This window comes from Neolamprologus brichardi, chromosome 12 (genome assembly GCF_056152115.1).
Source record: "Neolamprologus brichardi isolate AB-2024 chromosome 12, ASM5615211v1, whole genome shotgun sequence".
NCBI lineage: Eukaryota > Metazoa > Chordata > Actinopteri > Cichliformes > Cichlidae > Neolamprologus > Neolamprologus brichardi.
Window position 1 is genome coordinate 23,482,266 of NC_142115.1, and position 23,432 is coordinate 23,505,697.

Below are 23,432 nucleotides of genomic sequence, written 5' to 3' on the forward strand. Positions count from 1 at the left end.
AGTGAACACCAAAGGGGTGAAAGTACCATGTGGTGATTACCAAGTGGCACACAAAGCAGATTTGTGTCTATAATTTGACCATTGTGCTAGTTTAGCACACATATCTTTACTCCAGTTTTCTTAGAGAGGTAGCTGGATGTTAGTGGTATTTGTGGCTACATACATAGAGATGCAGGTCTTTGAACAATGGACATTACTGCATGTGCAGGTGCATGTGTCTGTTTTCCTAACAAAACATGGCTAGTTGCACCCCTGCTGCATGTATAGATGCCCTCTGTATAATGAGAACACTGCCTCCTCTGAGACACGAGTGCACATACACGCACACACGGACACACAACAGCGACTTGAATCATCACCGCACTAGCAGAGCCATTCCACATGAGCACCTTTAGCCATTAAAATACACAGCTGAATGGAATACAAAGAATGGCTGAGAACTGCGTGCTGAGCTTGTTTCAGGGGTAGTACAAGTTTCTTCCCTGAATCTGACAAAAGAACTAAACAACCTCAATAAAGTCTAACTTGTAGTTGCTAATTTTAAGCACAAATTAACTTTCACACCACTAATTGTAAATAGCAACAGTAGCAGGGAGCGAATGCACTTTAATGTTTGATAGATATTTGCTGTAGTATTAGAAGGTAGTTGAAGGAATTATAGACAATATAGTGAACAAGAATCATTTACCAGTAAATGGGTGATTTGGGCACAAGGTTGGTTATTATGATGTTTTTAATGTCTCATTATTATCACATTTTTTAATGCAAGTATTGCACAGATATATATAATATATATAATATATAATTTTTATTTTTTTTTAGGAGGTTAATATAAACTATTATTATACAATTATAAATTGGTACTCTTAAACATATTTCCATTCATAGCTTTTTTTTCTGGTGATGTCCTATTCTGTTACATGAGTTACATCCTCTTATTGAGATACAATGTTAGTGCTATTCTTGTAAATTGGTAATACAATTTTTTAAACAATCATCTCTATTCTTATCTAATTAATACCCCTTAAAAAAATAATGGATAAAAACTGGCTGACGTATTTGCATTTTTGTCAGTAAAATCCATCATGCATTATCAACTGCTGCTTTACCTCCACTGTGGGAAGTTTCCTGGTTCTCTTTTCTGGTGCAGACATAGGCAGCTAAGAAAATGAATGGATGAATGGACCTGGATGGAAAGGGTTATTTAGGGGGATATTCTCTGCTAATTTAAAGACCAATAACATAAAAAACTGTGGTGCTTTCTGTTTAATTTTGGAGTCACAGAAATGAATTCATGCCTCATTCTCCGTGTTAGTAGCTCTGTCCACAGAGACCTAAAGTAGATAGAGTTGTACACTCTGTCCCTTACAGTTTGATAATTAATTTGTTAATTAGATATACTGATGCCTTGGTTTTTTAGGTCCTCTGTAATTAGTTACTAATTGGAATTACATCTCAAGCAGGGAGACACAGAAACAGAGGAAATTGGGTTTTGTGAGGGCGTAAATTGATTAGTGCTCTTACCGTTGTTTTAGTCATACCTGCTGTTCAGTCTTGTGAGGGAAATACATTCCTAAAGCCAAACAACATGGTCAAGAATTTATAAGTTATAAAATACTGTCTAAGAACTGGTTCTATCAGTAGCATTAAAATAATGGATGTACAGATAGCACATTTTAAAGAAGAAAGCTGTGCACTGGATTACATTTGATCCGGCTGCCCTTGTTAAGAGAAAGCCTGTCAGTTGGTAGATTTAGCTTATGATGTGTGTATGTATTCATTTTCATTTTTTGGTATCCCCAACACAATTAGCTTTTCTGACCTAACGAGGACAAAAATGAACTCCACTGAGAATGTGGAAAACAGAGACGCAAAGAGCAGGACAGAAAAAAGAGCAGGTGAATGGACAAAAGAGAGTTATAAATTCACAAGCTTATTTCAGATTCAGAAATGAATACATGAACTTCTTTTTACAGGTTAGTGTTGTGACGTCTGGAACCACTATTGATTCAAACATCTTTTATATTTTTCAAATGTGGAGAGCAAAATAGCGTTGTATTTCAAAACACTTTGTAAGAAATTACATTTTATTTAGCCAAAATGCACATTAATTGGATTGTTAATTGATTTAGTGGAGACCTATTGTTGGATTTTATTGTGTAAAAATAAATTGGTTTAGTCATAACTTTGATTTTAGACAGGATGAAACTCAAAGTCTACTTACTTGCTTACTTACAGAGTCTACTAACTCATTATTTGTGATGAGTGGACATCAGCCGAGTGTCTGCCTAGTGTTAGCTAACCCCCAGGGATGGACAGACTAAAGTCCAAACAGGGCACAGATAAGACTTCAGTCTTTTTTCCTCTTGTTAGATCAATTCTCATTTTGCTAGAAGCCACTGTTGGCTGACCATTGTAGCTGAACTCTTGCAGATCTGCACAGACTGTCACTACTCATGCCTCAGTTTATGGGATGCTGGGACTCACTAACTTATACAGTAATAATGATAATTATTATATAATTTGACTCATATTAGTTAGTGATACCACATAATAATTATATCATACACATCATAATGATACATTGGAGTGTATTGTCATCAGAGGCGGAAAGTAACTAAGTACAAATACTTTGTTATTGTACTTAAGTAGATACAGATATTTGTACTTTACTTGAGTAGTTTTTTTCCTGACTACTTTTAACTTTTACTGCATGCATTTTTAAATAAATATCTGTACTTTCTACTCCTCACATTTTCAAGACAGGCTCTTACTTTTGGTTTAAGGGGGACCCTTCATGAAAATGATTTGTGCCTAAACAGTAACAAATGAAAGGCAATCCTGTTCGTTTATTAATCACTATGAGGTGTGGCATAAAGACAGATGTTGTGGGCCAAAGTCATGGGTTAAAAGTGGGACGATGTTTTTTTTAAAAAAAAAAAATGGCACAACACCGTAAGGACTGCAGGTGTCCGGAAGTTGCGGTTGCGGTTGCGGTTTCTAGCTAGCCCTACTGAAGAGGAGAGAAAATAAAGGGTGTGACTTTTTTTCAAGTGTCAGGTAATTTAAAATGCAATGTTTCTATCAGGTCAACAAACATCAGCAATCACACAAACTGTTTGTGTCTACAGTTAGTTGTACAGTGTGTGGCTAGCTAAAGGCCCAGCTCCTGTATTTGACAGGGAGAGAAAACAAAGAGAGCTAACTTCACTCAGAGATGGAGAAAGATAAGAAAGGAGAGTTTATCAAATCCCAGTTTATCAGTGGGATTTGATAAGCTGGAAATGTAAAGGTTACATGTAAGTCTTCATGTTTTTAGATGTATAAATGTTGAGAAACATGCTGTAAATCAAACTGAGGTAGACTAACTGCTATTTAAAGGCTGTATGAAAATACAGTGCAGGATGAACAGGTTTGTTTGCTGTACTGTGATGGATTTAGAGTAGTGGCTGTGGTTTCATGGTCAGAGTAAGGTTACATCAAATGTAGCAGAGATTCGTATAAATTTTAGCTGATGATGTTTAGATTCATTCACTGAAATCCACCTTCATACCAATTTTATACCATCTAGAAAAAAGATATAAATAGTGTACTGTCATTGATGAAAATCAGCCAGGACTACTTCTTTCATCTGCTGACATCTGGTTGAATTAAGTTGTGTACATCCACAAAGAGCAGCAGGTCAGCTGATCACAGCCTGTGAACTGAGAAAATCTACTGGAGAGCTCGACAGAAATTATTGTGGGTTATGTTTCTTTTCCCCATACTGAGCCATTACAACCAATTCTAGGCTTCCCCACCTAATGAAACCCACTTTAACTCCTCACTATACATATTTTCCTGTTTAGAGGCAAAGTCACCCAAAGCTGATTATAATTAGAATATAAAGAAGTTAGACTGAAGTTGTTATTTCATCATTATGTTATGTTATTTTATCATTAGGTTAATATAGCACAAGGTTCAGTTAGCTTTGCACAAAAATATAAACCTCCTCCAAAGAGGTACTTTAATACTTTGTGCTTTATACTTTGAGTATATTACAGAGCTGGCACATTTTTACTTTTACTTGAGTAAAGAAGTTGTATCAGTACTTCAACTTTTACTGGAGTATTTGTACTTCTGTAATTCTGTACTTTGGCCAAGTCTGATTGTCATAGATCTTAAAGTGTTGAATGGTTTCTGGTAGGTGAGGATGTCTTGTGACTCAAAAACCATAGGTAAATATTCTGATATCACAGCTAGATAAGAGTCCTGCTGGGGTGCTGTAGGTTCTCTAATTGCTGTACTGGCCTTAATTGCGTAACATTTGTTCTTATTATGTACTACTTGTACCCATTATCCTGTAGTACCCCTCAGAAATGTTTCACTTTCCTACCTTTGAAATAAAGGTACTGAATGATAAATATGTGCTTAATAATGTGTTTGAATAATTGTTGAACAAACTGAGGCTTTGAATGGTGTCGATTCTGGGTCAGAAAGATGTTAGAAAACAAAGGCTAATGTCACAGCCTGTGATGTGATGTGCTTTACACTTGGTCACATTGAAATCTAGAACCACCTTGTTGTTGGTCAGTCAGTGAGATTTCTTTTCTCTAAATATCTAAAATTCATTAAACTATAAAAGGTAAATGTCCGGTCTTTCAGGCACTGAATAAAATTGCTCTTGTCGATCAAATCACCCGAAAGTTAGCTTTTGCACTGATAAGAAAGCAAATATCTTAGAATATGAGAATAACTGGTTGCTTCAGGACTACATGGAAATGACAAGGCAGGAAATGGGGTTTGTTTTGCTTAAAATAGATGCTGTAAGACCAAAGTTGTTTACAACATTAAGCACCAGCTGTGTTCAGACAACCATGTTTACTATCTGTAAATTAGACATATGTATATGTATGTATACTGCTGTGTGTTACTGCTAAGTATACCACATTTTCACTTTCAGTTGGGAAGTAGTTAAAATAGTTGGGTATATATATGTTAAGCCATATCCATGCAATAATTGCCTAAATGCTGTAAAATGAGCCAGAAGGACACTGGTTCAGTTGCAGAACTCTGTACTTTTCCACATAGTTCTTTCTGGCTCTAATAGAAGTAATTTTTAAAGCAGCTTCCAGGTAGTATGTCCAACTCTGCTGACCATCTTTGCCAAGCTTAGATCTCCTTATAAGATGCGTTCAAGGGGAATCATTTGCACTCAATTTGAATTTTCATCTATTTAATATGTCAAGTAATTTATCAAAGCCACCCAAAAAAGACTAAATCTGAATTTGGTGGAGGATTTGGACTTGAACCAGATTGTTAAAGCAGATTGGAATTTCAGATACAAACCTTCTGGAATAATTTGCATTTTGTGCACAAAAGATTTCTTTGGGAATTCACTAATCTCAAATTGAATATGCTTCCAATATAATTCTCTTGATTGTTTCAGGGTATTTTATTGTCTTTCTTGAATGCTTTAAGTGACTATTTTTATTCACAGGGCTGAATTTCAAAAAGACCAATGTGTCTTTGAAAGTGTCACATGATTATTTCCTAAATTATGAAATGGAACATTTTAGGATTAGGCTTTATTACTCCTATGCAGCATTTCTTCTGTCTGTCTTTTAATATCAACCCCTTCCCTCCCCACTGTACGAGCATGGACACACATAAATCTTCCTAAGGCTTTGTATGTGTGTATATTACAAAGAGATGCAATGAAACTGCCTTAATTCATTTTTTGTTTCCTGAGTGGTAGCAATACAGATTACTGGCCTGAATTTGACCCTCTTCTGAATGCTCAATTTGATTAGTAATTGCATAGCTGGATAATAAAAAATCTTTAGCCAGGGGATCTAATAATATAACTGAATGTATTTCTTTTATGATATTAGTGTAGAAAATCTCCCATTTATGCGCATTAATGGAGCTTATGGAGCTCATAGGGAAGTTTAAGGCTGGAATATAAAGCAATAATCATCACCTCCCGTAACTTATCTCATTCTGTTTCAGTTACATGCATGTCCACAGAACACATTGATCATTTCAAAAAAGCTCAGTCTGCCGTTTGCCTGTGCGAAACCCTGCTCAGTGGATACCATTACACTGTAAGCTGGAAAGCATCAACAGCCACCCCAAGTTACTGTTATATTTTCGAGATGTTGCTTTCGAGCTTTGCAACTCAAGATAATTCTGTTTACAATGAAAAACTATGGATTCAAGGCTCCATTTAGCATCTTGTATATATTGTTACATACAAGGGTTAACCAGCTCTGTTCCCTTTACTCCACTCATTTATGTTTCTGTTCTGACAAGACAGCTTCCTGATTAGGCAGGAAAGCTTTATTGGCAATTACAGCTGTTAGATGTTTCCTGTAGTTGGTCACCAGGTCTCGTGAGGGATTTTGGCCAACTCCTCTTTACAAAAACTCTTTTAATCTTTTAGGTTTTGTCACTGACATTTGGTCTCCACTGAAGTCTGGAGACTGGAGCTAGACAACTCAATGACATTAATGTGCTCCTTTGTTTCCTTGGTAGTATGTTTTAGATCATTGCCATGCTGGAGGACACACTCATGATCTATCCTCAATGGTGTGGCTGAGGGAAAGAAGTTCTTATCCAACTTCCAAATTCAGCACGGGATCAAATAATTATTTCCCCCACTGTAGGTTGTTTGAAATGTCAACATGGTGAAAGCCTTTGCTGCTGCATCCTGTTGCAAGATGATCTCTAATTACATGCCTACTTACATCTCTAATTACATTTCAGGGAAAAGTAATGAAAGGAGTTTTTTTTTAAATATAACATCCTTGTAGCGTCTTTCTGTTATCTTTAGTAACTAAAGACTTAATTCATGGTCACCCCTTAAGTAATCTACAAGTGTTTTCTCTTGTGAAAATGTCAAAGCCCTAAAATGTCAAATACATTGTAATGTGTCACTGTTTCCTTGCAAATTGTAAATGGCTGAAGAAGTAATGTGTTTTCTCACTGGTTGCATTCATATATATGGTTTATGAGTGTTTCCCGCTTTTCTGTCTTCCACCAGCCACCACTGAAACACTTTGGCTATAGATAAAAGAAATTACTTTCACAGAGATAAAATGATGATCAGATCAAACACCTTACCATTTGGATACCACATAGAACTTCATTTATATTTCTTTACAAGGTGGGGACTGTAAATGTATTGCTGACACACACAGACGTAGATCCTGCCACCTACACGTCCTGTACACCACTCAGGGGGTGTTGGAACCTAAGGGCTACCTGGCCACCTACCTTACTGCACTGATGAATAAAACAACAGTCACTTGGAGCTATGTGTGTGTGTGTGTGTGTGTGTGTGTGTGTGTGTGTGTGTGTGTGTGTGTGTGTGTGTGTGTGTGTGTGTGTGTGTATGGCAAGCTTCTGCTGACGTGCTGGCTTTTAAATGAACTCCTCTGGCTGGCTCTTTGGCTTGCAACCTGATTTAAGTGTCTGCATGCATATACGATAACCTGAGAAGCAGCAGTAAATGACCACTGTCAGAAGAAAGCCAGACTCATCCACTTGGCATCATTCATCTTTCACATGCCTTTGCACTGCGACTAAGGCAGGTCAACTAAACATCGTGCTATAATTTTTCTTTTTGTTTTTTTCTGACTGGAAGGTCCACACTACTACTTCAAAGTGTGATTTCTAATGATCAGCGTCTTTCACTACATTTTGTACTAAATAGTTTTAGACCTCAGCCACAAGACCTTAAGACCTGTTGCTGGAGGTTACTGGCTAATGCTAGGTGAAATCGACTGTAAGCAGGGTGCTGGACCAAAACCCTCCTTGTGTTTGCTGCATTTGCTTGTATTTTGGATGAAGGCAGCAACTTGTCTGCAAACACTCTCTAACTATTTGTTTGAGTGGTAGTACCATAACCTGAGGACATTCACCTTCAAAGTAAAGACTGTGCCTCACCCCACCAAGGGTTCACAACCACTTGGGTAGTAAAAGTAGTCTTTTATTGTTTGCAGGGAATTTGGCATGTATCTTACAAACTACTGTGACAACCTGCTAGTTACCAAAACAATGGCAAAGAAACTATTCACCAAGCGGTTGTGGGATATACGCTTTTCCCTAGTGTCCGATATTTGCCAGGGGATCATTAATTAGCTTCCTAGGCCTGTGTGACTGAGGCCTTATTGAGTCATTTTACTCAATAAGGTAAAATGACTTAACGTTGCAGATACTCAAAAAGTTGATTCTATTTATCTGAACATAGTGTTTCCAGATGATGTCCAGATGAACATAAACAACTTTTTTGGGAATTCCTTACTTTGAGCATGCATCAAGACCTTTGCAGATACCTTTTGCAACTTTTTTGCAAAGCTCTAAACACATTTTTAGCTATGCACTTTCTAGTTTCACAGTTACGTTTGCCGAAGCTGCAAGCACAAGGTTAATGATTGCAACGATCTATAGACACAATCTTGAGAAGCAGAGTAGGAATAATGAGTGTACTGTAAGAGACGATGGGAATTACATTAATGGAATTACATCTTTTATAACAAAAACAACATCTCATTTCTTCTAATAGTAAATGTGCCATGTAGATTTATTTTGTAAACTGTATGATGACCACATGAGGGTGAAAATGATGAACATTTTTTTGAGTTACTTTGTGTGTGATCTGAAAATTATTTTCTCTTGAATACTGGAAACTGTTTTGATGCAGTTGTTGGTTGTTCCTCATTCACTCAGGTTTTGTGAATGAAAACTGAAAACAGTTTTTTCTTTTATATTTTGATAGTTTTGAGAAATGGCTGAAAGGTTTCAAGAAACATCTTTTAAATTGTAAAAAATTGTAAAACATTTGTCTTCAGGTTAGATTTTGTGTTGTTTTATTTTGTTTTAACCTTCATAATGGGTTTTTCAAGCCATGTAAGCCTTGATCTCTGCACACGGCTTTTGACAGCAAACTTTATTACTTGACTGCTGAAAAAATGTCAAGGGCTTATGTACTCAGCTTCAAAATTCCTTGAATCTTGCTTGTTTTTTATCATGGAAACCAGGCCTTTTCATTAATTCTAATCAAATGTGGATCCCACAAAAGTGATCCTAGAAATGCATTTTATATTTAAATATGAGCTACAAACTCTGTTCTTCTTTTATAATGGCTTTTAAGTTAATTATTTGGATAGATAACATTAGATCAAATATTGTAGTCATATAAATGTGAATTACAGCTGAAGCAGAGAATGTCACTTTAATGGACCATAACATTATCAGATGGCTATACCACTGACCCCCTGCCTTTCTTTAAGTTACAATAAGGAAACTGTTTCCCAAGTGAAATATTACATTGTTCTGGTTGCATAAATACTGTGAACATGCATTTAAAAAATTCTAATGTTGCTTTTATCGTCATATTAGTGAGTTATTGTTCTGGAAAATGTATTAGATGTTTCTGTGAGTTTTCTATGTGTCATTTTAATTTTTCTTAAATTCTCAAGAAAGGTACAGAATATTTCAATAAGATCCCAGATAGAATTCCCAAAGCAGGTGATTTGTACTACTGTCTTTCTCTAACTTTAATCTTTGCTGAATTTCCAAACCTCAAAAATGCAGAAGGAATTTCTTAGTTGATGAATGAGAAGTGCATCAAGATTCTGCTTGTTCACAACGACGCCACCGCTTTGGCAACCATCCATCATGTAGCTACAAACACTGACGTGTTATCGCTGTAATGAATATCTAACATCAGGATTCATTAGGAGTTGATTATAACCACTTAAACCTACACGGAAACGCAGACTGGCAGGTTAATTTTTGCATGTATGAAGAGTATGTGTGTGCACGTGTCCAAATATGTCAGTGTTTTTGTTTCTGGCATGCTTGTGCAACCGCGAGGATTGCCCATTGCTAATAGGTTTGTAGATAGAGGAGCTTTATTATGCTCTTTATGACCTTTTAACTGACTCACAGCTTACTGTTGAGCATATGTGTGTGTGTGTGCATTTGCATGAGTGTGAGTATTAGTAGTGAATATGAGCAAGCTGAGTGCAGGTTTGCAACAGAATGTATTCCGTGGGGGTGGTAGTGTACTGAGAAGAGGCCTTGAGGGAATGAGGGCTTGAGAGATAGGTGGTGGAGATAGAGCATGACAGAGGGATAGTGATGGGTGGAGGAGAGAAAATGTATTTCATCAGAGAGAGAGAGAGAGAGAGAGATAAAAGGATAGGCAGCGAGACAGAAAAAAGAATGATGGAGTGAAAATGAGGAAAACAAAAGTGGTACTAACTCTGCTCCATGCTGTGTGTGGGCAGATAGCATGGCAATAGTGAAGAACAATATAGTAAGACAAAGTAAATGAAAAAGAAAAAATAGATCACTCATTTATGAAGCAAATATACACCTGATACTACCATTGCGGCTCTAAAATCTAACCTAATTTTGGACTACAAATGTAGTCTCATGTTACTGTTCTGTGTTGTGATTATCCCCCTGCTGAACCCCCTACATCGGTCTGTCATTATCTTACAAAGAAAGGCATATAGCAGTTATAAAAAGTACATGCCCCAACTCAGTACATAAATGAAAGCAGGGGAAATGTGGGGAATGGTTTGTTGCTGTAGCTAACTGGATCTTTTCAGAGGCTTGTGTATGATGGGCTGAATGAGAAATAAGTAACTTGCAGTAAGTAATGATATGCTAATAAGCCATGTTTTCATTCTGCTATGCTAGTTAGCCATACGGAGCAGTTAATCATTCATTAACACATGTTCTTAGAACATTTATTTTAAGCATTAATTACAAATAGGTCAGCATAATGAAGTACGGTTTTCCTTTATGATGTAATCATAATCAAGCGATCACATCTGTTATATACTCTTTTTTTTCTTGTTCATCCATTTTAATGACTTGAGGTATAAACTAAAATGTGGATTTAGGAAATGATTACAGATCTACTTGATGATATCCTTGTGAATTGCAGGATTGAGGACCCAAATGGAGACACAAAAGATTCACTGACACACAAAAGACAAACCTTTATTTCAGCTGATAGAAACTTGATAATATAAAGTTCACCAGGACAGTGAAGAAAATTCAAAACTGAACCACAGCAATGATTGAAGACCCTAAGATAAACACGTAGGCAAAATAGCACGTGAGGGTACTCAGAGAGTTAGACACAGGAGGGTAATAAGATGCAGGTGGAGATAGTAAAAGACAATGAAAATGGAGTAGAAGTAAAACTACACACAAGACACTAGAGACAAATGACAATAGAACGAGAAGACAGTAACTAAACAGGGAAATGGAGACAGATGAATAGACTTGACAATTAACTTGAACTTGAACCCAAATCCAGACACAAAAAATGGACTGAAAAACAAAAGCAAAACCTTTATTTCAGCTGATGGAAACTTCACAATATGAATTTCACCAGGACAATGAACAGAATTCAAAACTGACTGGTGAAACACAGCATGGATAATACACACTGAGATGAGGACTGAGGGAAGACAACACAATTTATAGACAAAATGGTAATCAGGGAAATAGACACAGGAGGATAACAAAGGTAGATTGACAACAACACAGAAGGGAAGGCGAAGCTAAACACGAGGCACTAGAAACAAATGGCTACCAAAATACAATAGAAAGTAAAAGCCAAACAGGGAAATAAAAACACTTGCATAAACTTAACCTAGGAGACCCGGCAAATGAGGATAAGACAGGAAACACTGAGGAAACAAATTAAACTCTATAACTAGGACTAAATTATAACAAGAGTAAAGGCTCCCAAAATACTCAAGAATAGAAACAACAGAATATATCAAAATCGCAACCTAACCCAGAAACAAAACTAAGAACACCTAACACACAAGCTGGAAATAAACCTCAAAAAACACAAAGACAAATCTGAGATCATGACAATTCTGCTTTGGAGTTTGTTTTTCATTTTCATTTATATTAGTGCTGCTTTTAGAACAAGTGCTTTCTTTCACTGAAAACATTCATGTTCCTACTCTTGCGTGCATTCGTGTAGCCTAACTAGTATTTAAGTGCTTAAGCAGAAGAGAAACGTTGTGGCAGCATAACCAAGGACAGGAAAAGAGTACTACTTAGTTATTGAAGTGCTTGTGTAATGATAAACAGAACTCAAAAATCTGTAGAGGACAAAGAGAGGACATGAGGTTGTGAGGAAAAACAAGCGGGGAAGTTGACAAAATGGATAAGACGGGGGATGTGAGAGGAAAAACAGAAAGATAAGTGACGAGAGAAGGGCCAGAGGATGGCAGGTGATGACAGGGAAAAAAAAATCATGTATGTTAGATGACATAGATGACAAGTATGTGATGGAGGGATAAAGATTAGGCTGGGTGAAAAGAAGGAGAAGCAGAGAGGCTATGTGAATTAGAGAGAACTGTGAAGGAGTGAAGTGAAGTAGAGGAAAATGCTGGAGAGAAAAAAGAGACAAAGGGGTGGAGAGTTTAGAAGTTTTGAAATTGTAACTATAGGGAATTGGGACGAGGATAGAGTTTGATAGCGTGAGGTTGAAGAAGACTACGGCAGGAATATAAATGTCAGAAGATGCTGAAGACATGCAGTTTGCTGGAGAAGGAGGGCAAGAGAGGGCGGATTGTATAAATCCATCCTTCCTTGAAATATAATATGACATTTATGATGTGTACAAATCTGGAGCCTCTTACCAGCGCTTCAGGCAAAATCCTCCCAAATGTTCGGCATTAATCAGGAGGGTGAGCTTTAAAGACTCAAGGTGCTCAAGTAGAGCGGCTTCGTGCGTTAAAAGCAGATATGAACGTTAAATTCAGATGTTTTTTGATACCTGTTTTTATTACCATTTCTTTCAAGTCCCTTACAGTCTCTCTTACACTTTCCTTTTAAACACATTTCCTTCATTTTTGTTTGTTCATTTTTGTTGTTGTTTGTAATTCATCAAATACTGAAAAAAGTCTTCCACAAAAAACAAGCCAGCTTTGTGTAAGTTTTATTTTTTTGGTTGTTAAAGGGTTAATGTTTTCATATGCTGATGATGTCAAGGTTTGCTTGTTATATTCCAGTTGAGTTTGATTTTTAACATAGTGTGAATGAATTGCTGTTTGGTACCTAACCTTTGGTTGTTGGATATTACCACCATTCAAATGTGCCTGCAAGGCTTTTGCTTCATTATGACAATGCTGCAAAAGAAGGTAAAGAGAGAATCATGCCTTTCTCAATAGAGGACATATCTTTCAGAGCTTTCTGTTGTATTTGAAAACATGGCTTCTTGATTCTAGGAAACATAATCACCTGCAATACTGCATACTGTTTGGCGAAGTAGGAACAGCAGAGATAAGTACACTTGGATTTTGTGTTGTTTTGCTTTGCTTTGTTTTAAAGGAAATACCGAAAGTTATTTTTGGCCAAGTTTGACAGCCCTTTTTGGAAAAATAGAATATGTGATTTGTTTTAAAAGATGCAGGAAACATCTGAATTATTGATTCGATAATAAGAAAGCCTCTGTCTGCCTGCTGCACACAGACATATACACATTTTAAGTACATCGAGTCTTTTCAAGCCAGGCCAGATTTACTTGGATTAGATGTCACACACTGCATCACATTGAAATAAGAAGGGGGAGGGGGGGGGGGGGGGGACAAGAGTGATAATGAGAGCAGAGAGAAGAGATAGTTAGGGAAATATGAGGAGGGAAGCAAGCAAAGAAACATGGGGTAGAGAGCACCAAAAATGGAGGAAGGTTGAGCTAAATAAGGAGTACAAAATGGAAAACAGCTTGAAAGGGAATGTAGGCATGACGAAGCATGATAGAAAGGCAGAGGACAAAGAACAAAGAGAAAGAGAATTAGGGAAATTGGCTAAAAGAATGTTGAAAAGAGACAGACCTAAGGAAAAGTACAAATGTGAGAGATTGTGAGGTGGAGAGGAAATGAGCAAGTTAGGATAGTTGACAAAGAAAGGGAATCTCTTCAACAGGTAAAGCTCCAAATCAGGAAGTAGGAAGGCAATAATCCAATATTTGGATCGATTATCAGTCTGATTTTGGCTCAAAAAGGCCATGAGTATTTTATGCTTACTATGCCAGCAACTGTGCACCAGTTGCTAGAGGGAGAGCTAACATAGCATGGTAGGTAACAGCAGTTTGGACGTAACTCGTGCTGTGAGGCAAACAGCGTTTCTTTTATGTCTGTAAAAGTTTTGACAAGCCCTCTCACTCTCATTATGGAAGCTTTTATTGTGCTTACAGTAACATAGCATGTTGTTATTTGTTCAATATTATTTTTGCCTCTTCTGTATCCTACTCCATACATTTGTCTGTGAGGAGATGCACTCATGTGGTTGCTGGAGATGTTTGCAAGTTGCTAGGTGAAATCAGTAGCAAAAGGTGTGCTGCACCAAAACGTTTTTGTGTTTGTGGCAGTCATTGTAGTTTGCATAGAAGGCAAGGCAAGACAAATATATTTATATAGCATAATTCAACAACAAGGTGATTCAAAGTGCTTTACAGAGACATTAAAAAACAAAAACAAATCAAAAGCATGATTTAAAATTGATAAAAAAAAAAACTGTAGATAAAATCAGAACACAAGATAAAATCAGTAGTTAAAATGTAAGTTTTGAAATTTAAGCTTAAAAGTGTGGATTTGGTGTTTTATTCAAATGCAGCTGAGAAAAGGTGAGTCTTCAACCTGGATTTAAATAAACTGTGTGTTTCAGCTGATCTGAGGCTTTCTGGGAGTTTGTTCCAGATATATGGAGCATAAAAGCTGAATGCAGCTTCTCCATGTCTGGCAGTCAGTGTCTAGAAAACACTGACTGGTGCCTCCCCACTGTAGCCAACATGTTTGGAAAGGCATAACTTTTAGTTTGAATGTTCTCCGTTTTACAGCTTGTCTTACTTTTCAAATCTTTCATGCGAACTGCAGGCAGTCTGCTAGCAACTAAAGCAATCTATTTGAGTTTTTACGTGCAGCACTGTACACGTATAGATCTGTGTGATTGGAACTTTAGAAACTTTATCAATTTCATTCTGCCTAACATCACCCTCTAGTAACCACTCGCCAACTGGTTGAGGAATACACATTTTCCCTTGTGACCAGTGGTTGCCAGATGGCATCTGTGATTGGGGCCAGAGTAATTTCACACTCAGGTCACAATTAATACAAGAAATGGATCAGTGCAAGTTTTGTCTACATGCTGACATGATAGATAAGAAGGAGAAGATAGACACTTTATCAAACAGAGCTATCATTTCACAGTAGCTGTCAAGGGTATACACAGGTACACTGAAGATACACCTTAGGTCATTCAAGTGGTACATTGCTATCACTCTAATTATCATTTGCTTATAACTTGGCTTGGGCTTCAGTATATTTTCATAACTGGCTCACAGCCACCTACTCTACTGTTCCCAGATCCCTGACAATGCTGGCCAGACAGGAGCTGAGTCAGCTGTTGTTTGGAAATCAGCTGGACCTTGCCAAAAAACAGTCCAGAGCTGACTTAAAGAGAAACACAAAACAAATGTTGCTGTCAGTTTTCTGTCCCTGGTTGCACACAAAGGGATATGAATTTAAATGTATCTCAGATGAGCTAGTTATTTCACCTAATGCTTAATGAATGAAGACACACAACAAATGTTCCACCTACTAAAAGTATATTCATATGTGTGGGAGGAAGCAAAGCCTTGGGTATCAACAGTAGGTCTCTACAAAGGAAGCAGTACGGCAAAGGTCTGTCTAGATTAGAAGGGGAAAAGGTAAGACAGGGACAGAGACGTGGCAAAGAAAGCGGCGACCTTGGCACAGCTTTGTGTGACAGTTTGACAAAGAACTGGCGTGCTGCTGAACTACAAATTCTGCTGGCTGCTCGCCTCCTTAACGATGGAGCAAATTAATTTACGTGCCTATAATGAAAGAAGTGAAGGAGGAGGGAAGCAGGGAGGAGAGATGAAAAAAGTAGGAGAACGAAAGATTTTTCTTGCACAAATCAGGTTACCTGGGAGATTTGTCCGTGAATGCACAAGGGGATAGACGGCAATCAGAGGCATCCCTCTGACATATAGTCAAGCACGCACACACACAGTTTGCTTCCATATTTCATTTAATTGTGCACACATGCTAGATATGGTCAGAGTAACCTACTGCAGATGCACAACCCTGATAACAAAGTAACCATGTTTCCGGGGATACTTGAACACAATAGACCCTGTATCTAGCAAAACTACATGAGAATTGTGTATGTGAGTATTTTCTGGTGTGAGGTCATATGATAAATATTAGAGCTGTTTTTATATCTGTTCCTGTCATCCTCCACTGGCCTGCTCTGGTCACCAGTGACCATTAATTCTTTGTCCTCCCCCCCTTTCCTTTCTTACACACACACACACACACACACACACACACACACACACACACACCTACACACACTTACACATTAATTCTATACTCCCTTTCAGCTCTCACATCACTGCTGTAAATAACAGTGTGTTTGTGTGTTTTGCACACGTGTGTTTGTGTGCGAGTGTAATTTAGGGCATTTGACACTGTAGGACCATAACCTCTGCCGTTCATCGCCATCATCACTCAGCACTGCCGCTACCTTGCTTTCATCATCACATTGAGCCGGAAACACTTAAGTCTAGCCTTGTCACAAATCAGTAATACATCATGTGATTTATGCTGTGACGTGTGTTTGTGTGTGTGTGTGTGTGTGTGTGTGTGTGTGTGTGTGTGTGTGTGTGTGTGTGTGTGTGTGTATTGCTACACATTATCCTTGTCAGGGTTCCTGTCACATTACTGTCATCAGCTGCAGTTTCAACAACAGGTGTGTGTTTGTTCGAGAGACAAAGGAATGATATTTCAGATATTTCTTCAGTGCCCCGTTTCGAGTCGTCCTTAAGAAAAGAAGAGAATCAGATAGAGGCATATGGTGATAGGGAGAGAAAAGAACAAGGGGGAGCTTTACAGTAGTAAAAAGCTTGAATGGATGAGCGTAAAAGGCCAGGAGGCAGGTGTAAAAAAGTAAGTGAGGTGGGAATGGATTTTCCAAAGCAGCATAGATGGCATTGTGAGTCTCTCCACCAATTATTATTATGTCAGAGTCACAATACCATAGGTATTGTTCCTCAGTTGAAGATTATTGACTCTGGTAGCCGAGACTTTTCCTGTTGCACAATAGCAACGCTTATCTCTCCTTTTAAAAACAAAAATTCAATTCAACTCTTTGTGTACATATACTGCAAATGTTTATGTTTCTCGCACATGACATCTCACTAAACCACAGTGAGTTATACATATACGATTTTACACAGAATGAACAGTAATCCCTTTGTTTTTCAAAAAGCAAACCCATTTTTCTTTGATAAGCAGCATTTTATGTTGTATAGTGCTAATTAAGCACAATAAATGTTTATAAAGGTTATCATGCCTACATAGTAAATTACAGTGGTTCCATTGCACTCTACAGCACAGCATCACACGGCTGCAACTGCTAGCGTGGGTGTAGACTCTTAGCCTTGTTAAAAATCTAAATAAAAAAATTAAAATTAACCTCTAGATAAACTTCTGTTGTGCAAACCAGATAATTATGCAGATAAATATGCATGTGTGATTACACAATGATGGCAATAAAGCTGACATTAAAGCCCACATACTGACTAATGATCACCCTTTGATCTTTCACAAACACACACACACACACACACACACACATATATATCTATATATATCTATATCTATATCTATATATATGTATATGTATATATATATGATGATTGAGTGTGTGAATCAAGATTTTGTTACTTGAAATTGACCAAATATGAACATGTAGATGCTGCTTTGTTTGTTAACTGCATATATTTACAGTGAATAAAAAGAGAGGACATTTAAAAGCGAACATTACTGAGATTCCAACAGATATTGGCTGGGGCAAAAGAAAAGACTATTCTAACTTATTTGTGGCTTTGTGTGACAACACATTCCCCTCTTTTTTCTTTTACCTCTAGCATCACTCATCCATCCCAGTGGGTTGTTTGGCAGGAAGTAGATAAACAAGTTATTTATTGCCTCTTTATCAATGTAAACAAACTAGGAAATGAATACTAAACACTTAAACATTGGATGACATTTGATCGATACTTCCTGACCAAAACACTTTATGTTTTTGAATCCTACATCACTAGAAATTGACCACTGTTGCTGATAATGCTGTTGACGTCGAAGGCATGGTTGGGGAAAAATGTTGATGATTTAGTACTTCTGCTCACACGCTGTATATGTGTGTATGTGTGTGTATGTGTGTGTGTGTGTGTGACTGCCCTTGAGGCATCCGTGTAAAGCAAGATTCAGTACTTTTATATCCTGGCTTGCTGATTTATGCTGTGACGTCTGCCTTTGCACTCACAATCACATTACTGGAAGGGAGGAAGAGCCAGGGCCCTGTGTGTTGTTTGTGTGTGTGCATGTCTCTGTGTGTGTGTCCGTGTTTGCTAATCAGCATGCAGTAACGCTGTTGTTCCAAAATAGCTGACAGTGAACAGCAGACATTTACCAATTGTCTGTTCTCATCTCTTGTCTTATGCTTTCTTCTTGTGAAAAGTTAATTATTTTTTAATATGTACACATTAAAGATGGTAATATTTGAGAGATTCCAAAATAGTTTGATTAGTGTTTGAGTTCAGAAGCCTCAAAAGGTTCATGCTACTCTTCAATCATTAGGAACAACAGGAGCCAAGTTTAGCTTTAGTGAAATAAAGGTGAGAAAGAGTCAGCGAACTGTAGTGTGTTTATTTTCCAGACTTAATTCCAATTCTTTGTTCACATTTTACCTTGGACTTTCATGCCCCCCTACAGTGACTCTATGCCCCAGAAAGGGGGCCCACCCACAGCTTGAGAACCACAGCCTTAAGGCATAAAAGCATGTTTAAAACACATTTGGATGAAGATTCAAATCTGCTTCACAGACCAAGGACATTTTTTTTTCATTATCACCTACATTTTTTTCCTCATCTCCCTTTCTGCATGCACACTGGGTCTCGATTAAAGAGTGTTATTTTCAGTCACATGCACGTAGCTAATATATCACCGTGCAGGTGTAGCAGCTTTGATAGCGAGATGATATAGGCGATAACAGAAGAAAGAAAAGTGACATGAAAAAATACTACAATACAGTATCTTCTTCTCCATTTCAATATCTTTTGTTACCATTGTGGTCACTAGATCCCAAAATGCATTGCTGGTGTGATAAAGGAAATACACACTTTACAAGGAAACAAACCATATGCAAAGAGAATGGTGTACGATGCAGTAAAGCTTTTAACATATGCCTGGGAGCACGTTACTATGGAAACATCCTTGTAGAAACCTAGATTAAAGGAGCCATTTACTGTTCCCTCTGCATGTTTGTAAAAAAAAAAGAAAAGACAAAAAAAATATTACAAAACTTTATCCACAAAGGAAAACACACAGAGAGTCATAAATCAGCTTACTAATGTCAAACATCTCGATGTGCTTTTGTCCTCTAGACATATAACCTTTACAGTGTCATGGTTCCAGTTTAAAATCTGTACCAATCCTCTCCCAGCAGTGTCATCTTCAAACTGATTGGGACCTTATTCAAAATTTATCACTAATGGAATAGTTAATGTCTTTGTTCTTCATTCTTTATCGCTTTGTCCAGGCCTGCTTGTCTCACCTCATCTATACTGCATGATTATAAAAACAACCAAGACTCAATCAGTTGCCTGGTATTTACAGTTGCCTAATGCTGAGGAATCAAGTGATTGAACGATACATATTTAATGAGGCCTTTGATGCAGAGGCAGTTAACATATCATTCCTAACTGCATGTGGTTTTGAATGAGGTGTGCGTATAAAGGCTGTGCTGAAATGGATTGTCCTTCAGAAGTTGAGTTTAATCAAAACGTTGTTTAAACTGTTGCAGATGTGATAATATTTAGGGTTTTACAAATTTAGCTGGCTACATATCTTTTTCTAATTAAATGTATTGACAATTAAATTATTGACAGTTTAACAGATTCCAGTAACCTAAAAAAGAGCATAAGAAATAGATTTTTTTAAACGATTAAACAGGCAAGTGGATTTCTAAAGCACAAGAACCAACTAATCTTATTGTAATAATGTAATACTGTATATGATTTCCTGGATGATTTGGATGACAAAGTACTGCAAAATAAAGACGGTGAAGTTTGGGCTCTCTGGAATTTAATCCACAACCTTTGTGGTATTAACATCAGGCTATGCACAGCCAATTACAGATATAGTTTTCTAAATGTGGTACAAAACAGCCCTTAGCCAATGTAGCCTTCTTGGTTATTAATGGATTTTGCTACCTGTGTCTTACACACATGCACAGGCACACACATCCACACTATACAGTGTGAGGCTTATTTTCTGGTCAATGAAATGCGGTTAGCAGTGCTTCACTGCGCTGGCTTACACAATTAGTGGCCCAGTGGATTCAGGGGATAAACTGGGTTGAATTGAGAGGCTAAAGAGAAGTAAAAGAAGAAAAAAAACATACGGTTAATTGTGTGTAACAGACCAAAGCATAGACCGAATCTCTGCTAGCCAGTCAACACCCCACGTTGCCTCATTTGTCTGTCTCAGCAGCACTGCAGGTTGACATTTATTTTTATGACTAATTTAGTATTCACTAGTGGGAACTTTATCTGCCACTACAGATATTAACACACACCAGTTCTTCTTCCATTTCCCCTTGTGGGGCAACTGTTTTGTCTGAGTCAGTGCCCTACACTAGGTAGTTTTTGACACTGGAATGAACATTCATGTAAGCCCATTAGTCCCTTCTTTTTCATGCAGGATGCCAGATCAGGGGCTAAATACTTAAAGTCTATATTTCTAGACTTATTTGAAGCTGATTTCATGAATGTGGGTAATATAATTGGTTAAATTTTGCTGCCTTTGGTTTCCAATACCAGTATTACAAGGCAGTTAGCCATTTAAAGAATGTAAATGAAGGAGATTCCCTGTAAACACATTACTAGCTATTTAGTAAGTAGTAGTGAGGTGGTTATATATTGGAGAACTCAAGCACAGGTGGAAAAGGCATCAGCGGCTTTTCTATTGGTAGGGTGAACACTAAATCCACTTGGATGGAATTATATTTTGAGGCATTTCTTTGAAGAATTCCCTTTGTAGATTACATACTTCAGAGTTCTGTAAAAATAACCCAAAAGATAATGCCTTTTTTGTTTCTTTCCTTCTTCTTCTCATAGGTGCCATCTTTGATGAGTCAGCACGGAAAGATGATGAGGTGTTTCGCCTTGCTGTGGCAGATCTCAATTTAAACAACGAGATTTTGGAGACAGAGAAGATCACCATCTCTGTGGAGTTCGTTGATGGGAACAACCCTTTCCAGGCTGTGCAAGAAGGTAGGGAGATAATACTGTGTTGTAACATTTATGCATTGGACCAAAAGGACTAATAGAATGTATCTGTTTCAAACTGAAATATGTTTTTCTTAAATATGTTGATGCATGCTCATCCAAGGAAGGTAATCCCCAAAAAGTTGATTCTGTTCATCTGGACGTAGAGTTTTCTCCCACTGTAAACGCTACGCCCAGATGAACAGAATCAACTTTTTGGGGATTTTCTTAAATAGCTTTTCTTATATTGGCCTTATATAGGGATGGGTGTAATTCGGTGTTTGCTTCACATATTCCAAGTTACACGTTTGCTTTAAATAGATTTTTTTTTAAAAAGGAATCATTTGTGTTTATTTTGATACACCAGCTCCTTTTTTGATTTTCAAATAATCCTGAATTGTTTATGTAACACAGTTAAATACATGTATTAATTTCCATTTGATCCAATGCAGATATATTTAAAAATGTGTAAAATTTGCAGTATTTCTACAGACAATCTTAGTCTTGTTATCATTTTATAACTGAAACACATAAGCATGCGGTGCTTTCACAGTCATTTCAGCATTTTCCTGACCTATTCTATCTTAAGAACATGAACTGATTCATGTGGGAAAAAATAACGATTTGAAAAGTTGGCCAAGTTCTAAAAATATTTTATTTTTATTTTGCATTGCTGGCAGGCCTTTATGAGTTGACCTGCATCACAATCAGTTGAGGATATGAGTTTTTTTTCCTCTCTCTTTTATGTTTGGGTTTCCAGCCAGTTTATTTAATTAAAATCTAGTTTGTAGAAGAAATTGACTCTGGAATGTTCATATTTTTAATCAGTGCACATTCTGAATTATACAACTTTTTTTCATCCATGTGGGCATTTATATTTTAATATTATAAACTATGCCTGTCAGAGAGAGCTGCTGGTTCACAAGCCAAACCAATAGGCTTGATTTTATATTGGAATTCAATATGAAAGAATCACGTATAACTAAGCTTAGTTTGACTTCTTGACTTATCACTGGTAGTAATAAGAAACAGGATTCAGTGAGGACTACTGGACGTTTGTGCTTTTTATATGAACAGAAACATTTACAAAATTATTAAAATCTGAGCATGTTTGCAGTGCATATACACTTTTCAAAAGTTGTTACTTTGTTTTCCTTCCAAAGAGTCAGATTTTCTCCATCTCTCCCAAGGGATGAACCAGTTTTGTATCTACACTTAACAGACAACTTAGCAAAGGACCAGTCTTAAATTGTAACTTTGGACACTATTTTACTAGCAGCCTGTTACAGAAACCCATCATTTGTGTAATTGTTTTTGCTTTTTTTCTCCTTTCTTTAGTGCAATCTGTGAAGAATGCAAAAAAGAGATAGCAAGATAGTTTGACAGGCATAAAATTGTATTTTTGCACTAACAAGGTGATTCCGAAAGAGCTATTACTGTAGCCCAAAACATGCCACATTTTGTTGTGCTGGATACCCTTAAAAAATTAAGGAAACTGGACAAATGGAGGAGAGAAGTGGGAGACCTGCAAAATTATTTACCAGGAGAAAGATGGGATTTGATAGACATATCTTTAAGAAATTATAATAACTTTAAAGCAATAACAAAACCTGACAAAGGCCCTATATCCTGAAGCCTCATCAGAAATAGTCTCAATCAAGGGGAAACTGTCAAGAAGCCCTTTTTAAGGAAGGGAAATGGGGAGAAAAGGCTGAGGTATTCCAAATTAACCTCAGCAACTGAACATTATTCAAGCAGCGTAGGATCATCTTGACAGAAAATGGTACAAAAGTGTGCCAAGATTCAGAGAAGAGCTTTGAATGTCCTTAAAGACTGGGGAACTATTCTTGAAGACTACTTTAAGAATTTATACGGAAGCTTGCCGAGGAGAGTCCAGGTTTTGTGGAAGAATAAAGGTGGTCATACCAAATGTTGCTTTTAAGCTTGTTAGAACTGTACACATGGTATTCCCATGTATACATAAAAAGAAACAACAGATAGTGCAACACGTTTACTAAGTATGTACAACATTTACCCATCTTTTTAC

At 37.2% G+C, this 23,432-nt stretch overlaps 1 protein-coding gene across 3 annotated transcripts in view; it reads left to right on the forward strand.

The window, feature by feature from the left end:
* grid2 (glutamate receptor, ionotropic, delta 2) overlaps positions 1–23,432 on the forward strand; it is a 507,657-nt gene that overhangs the window by 70,172 nt on the left and 414,053 nt on the right. For all 3 annotated transcript variants that reach the window (XM_006789768.2, XM_006789769.2, XM_006789770.2), the window contains exon 2: positions 21,236–21,391. In XM_006789768.2, coding sequence (XP_006789831.1) covers positions 21,236–21,391 — 156 coding nt within the window. The remainder of the gene's footprint in view (positions 1–21,235; positions 21,392–23,432) is intronic.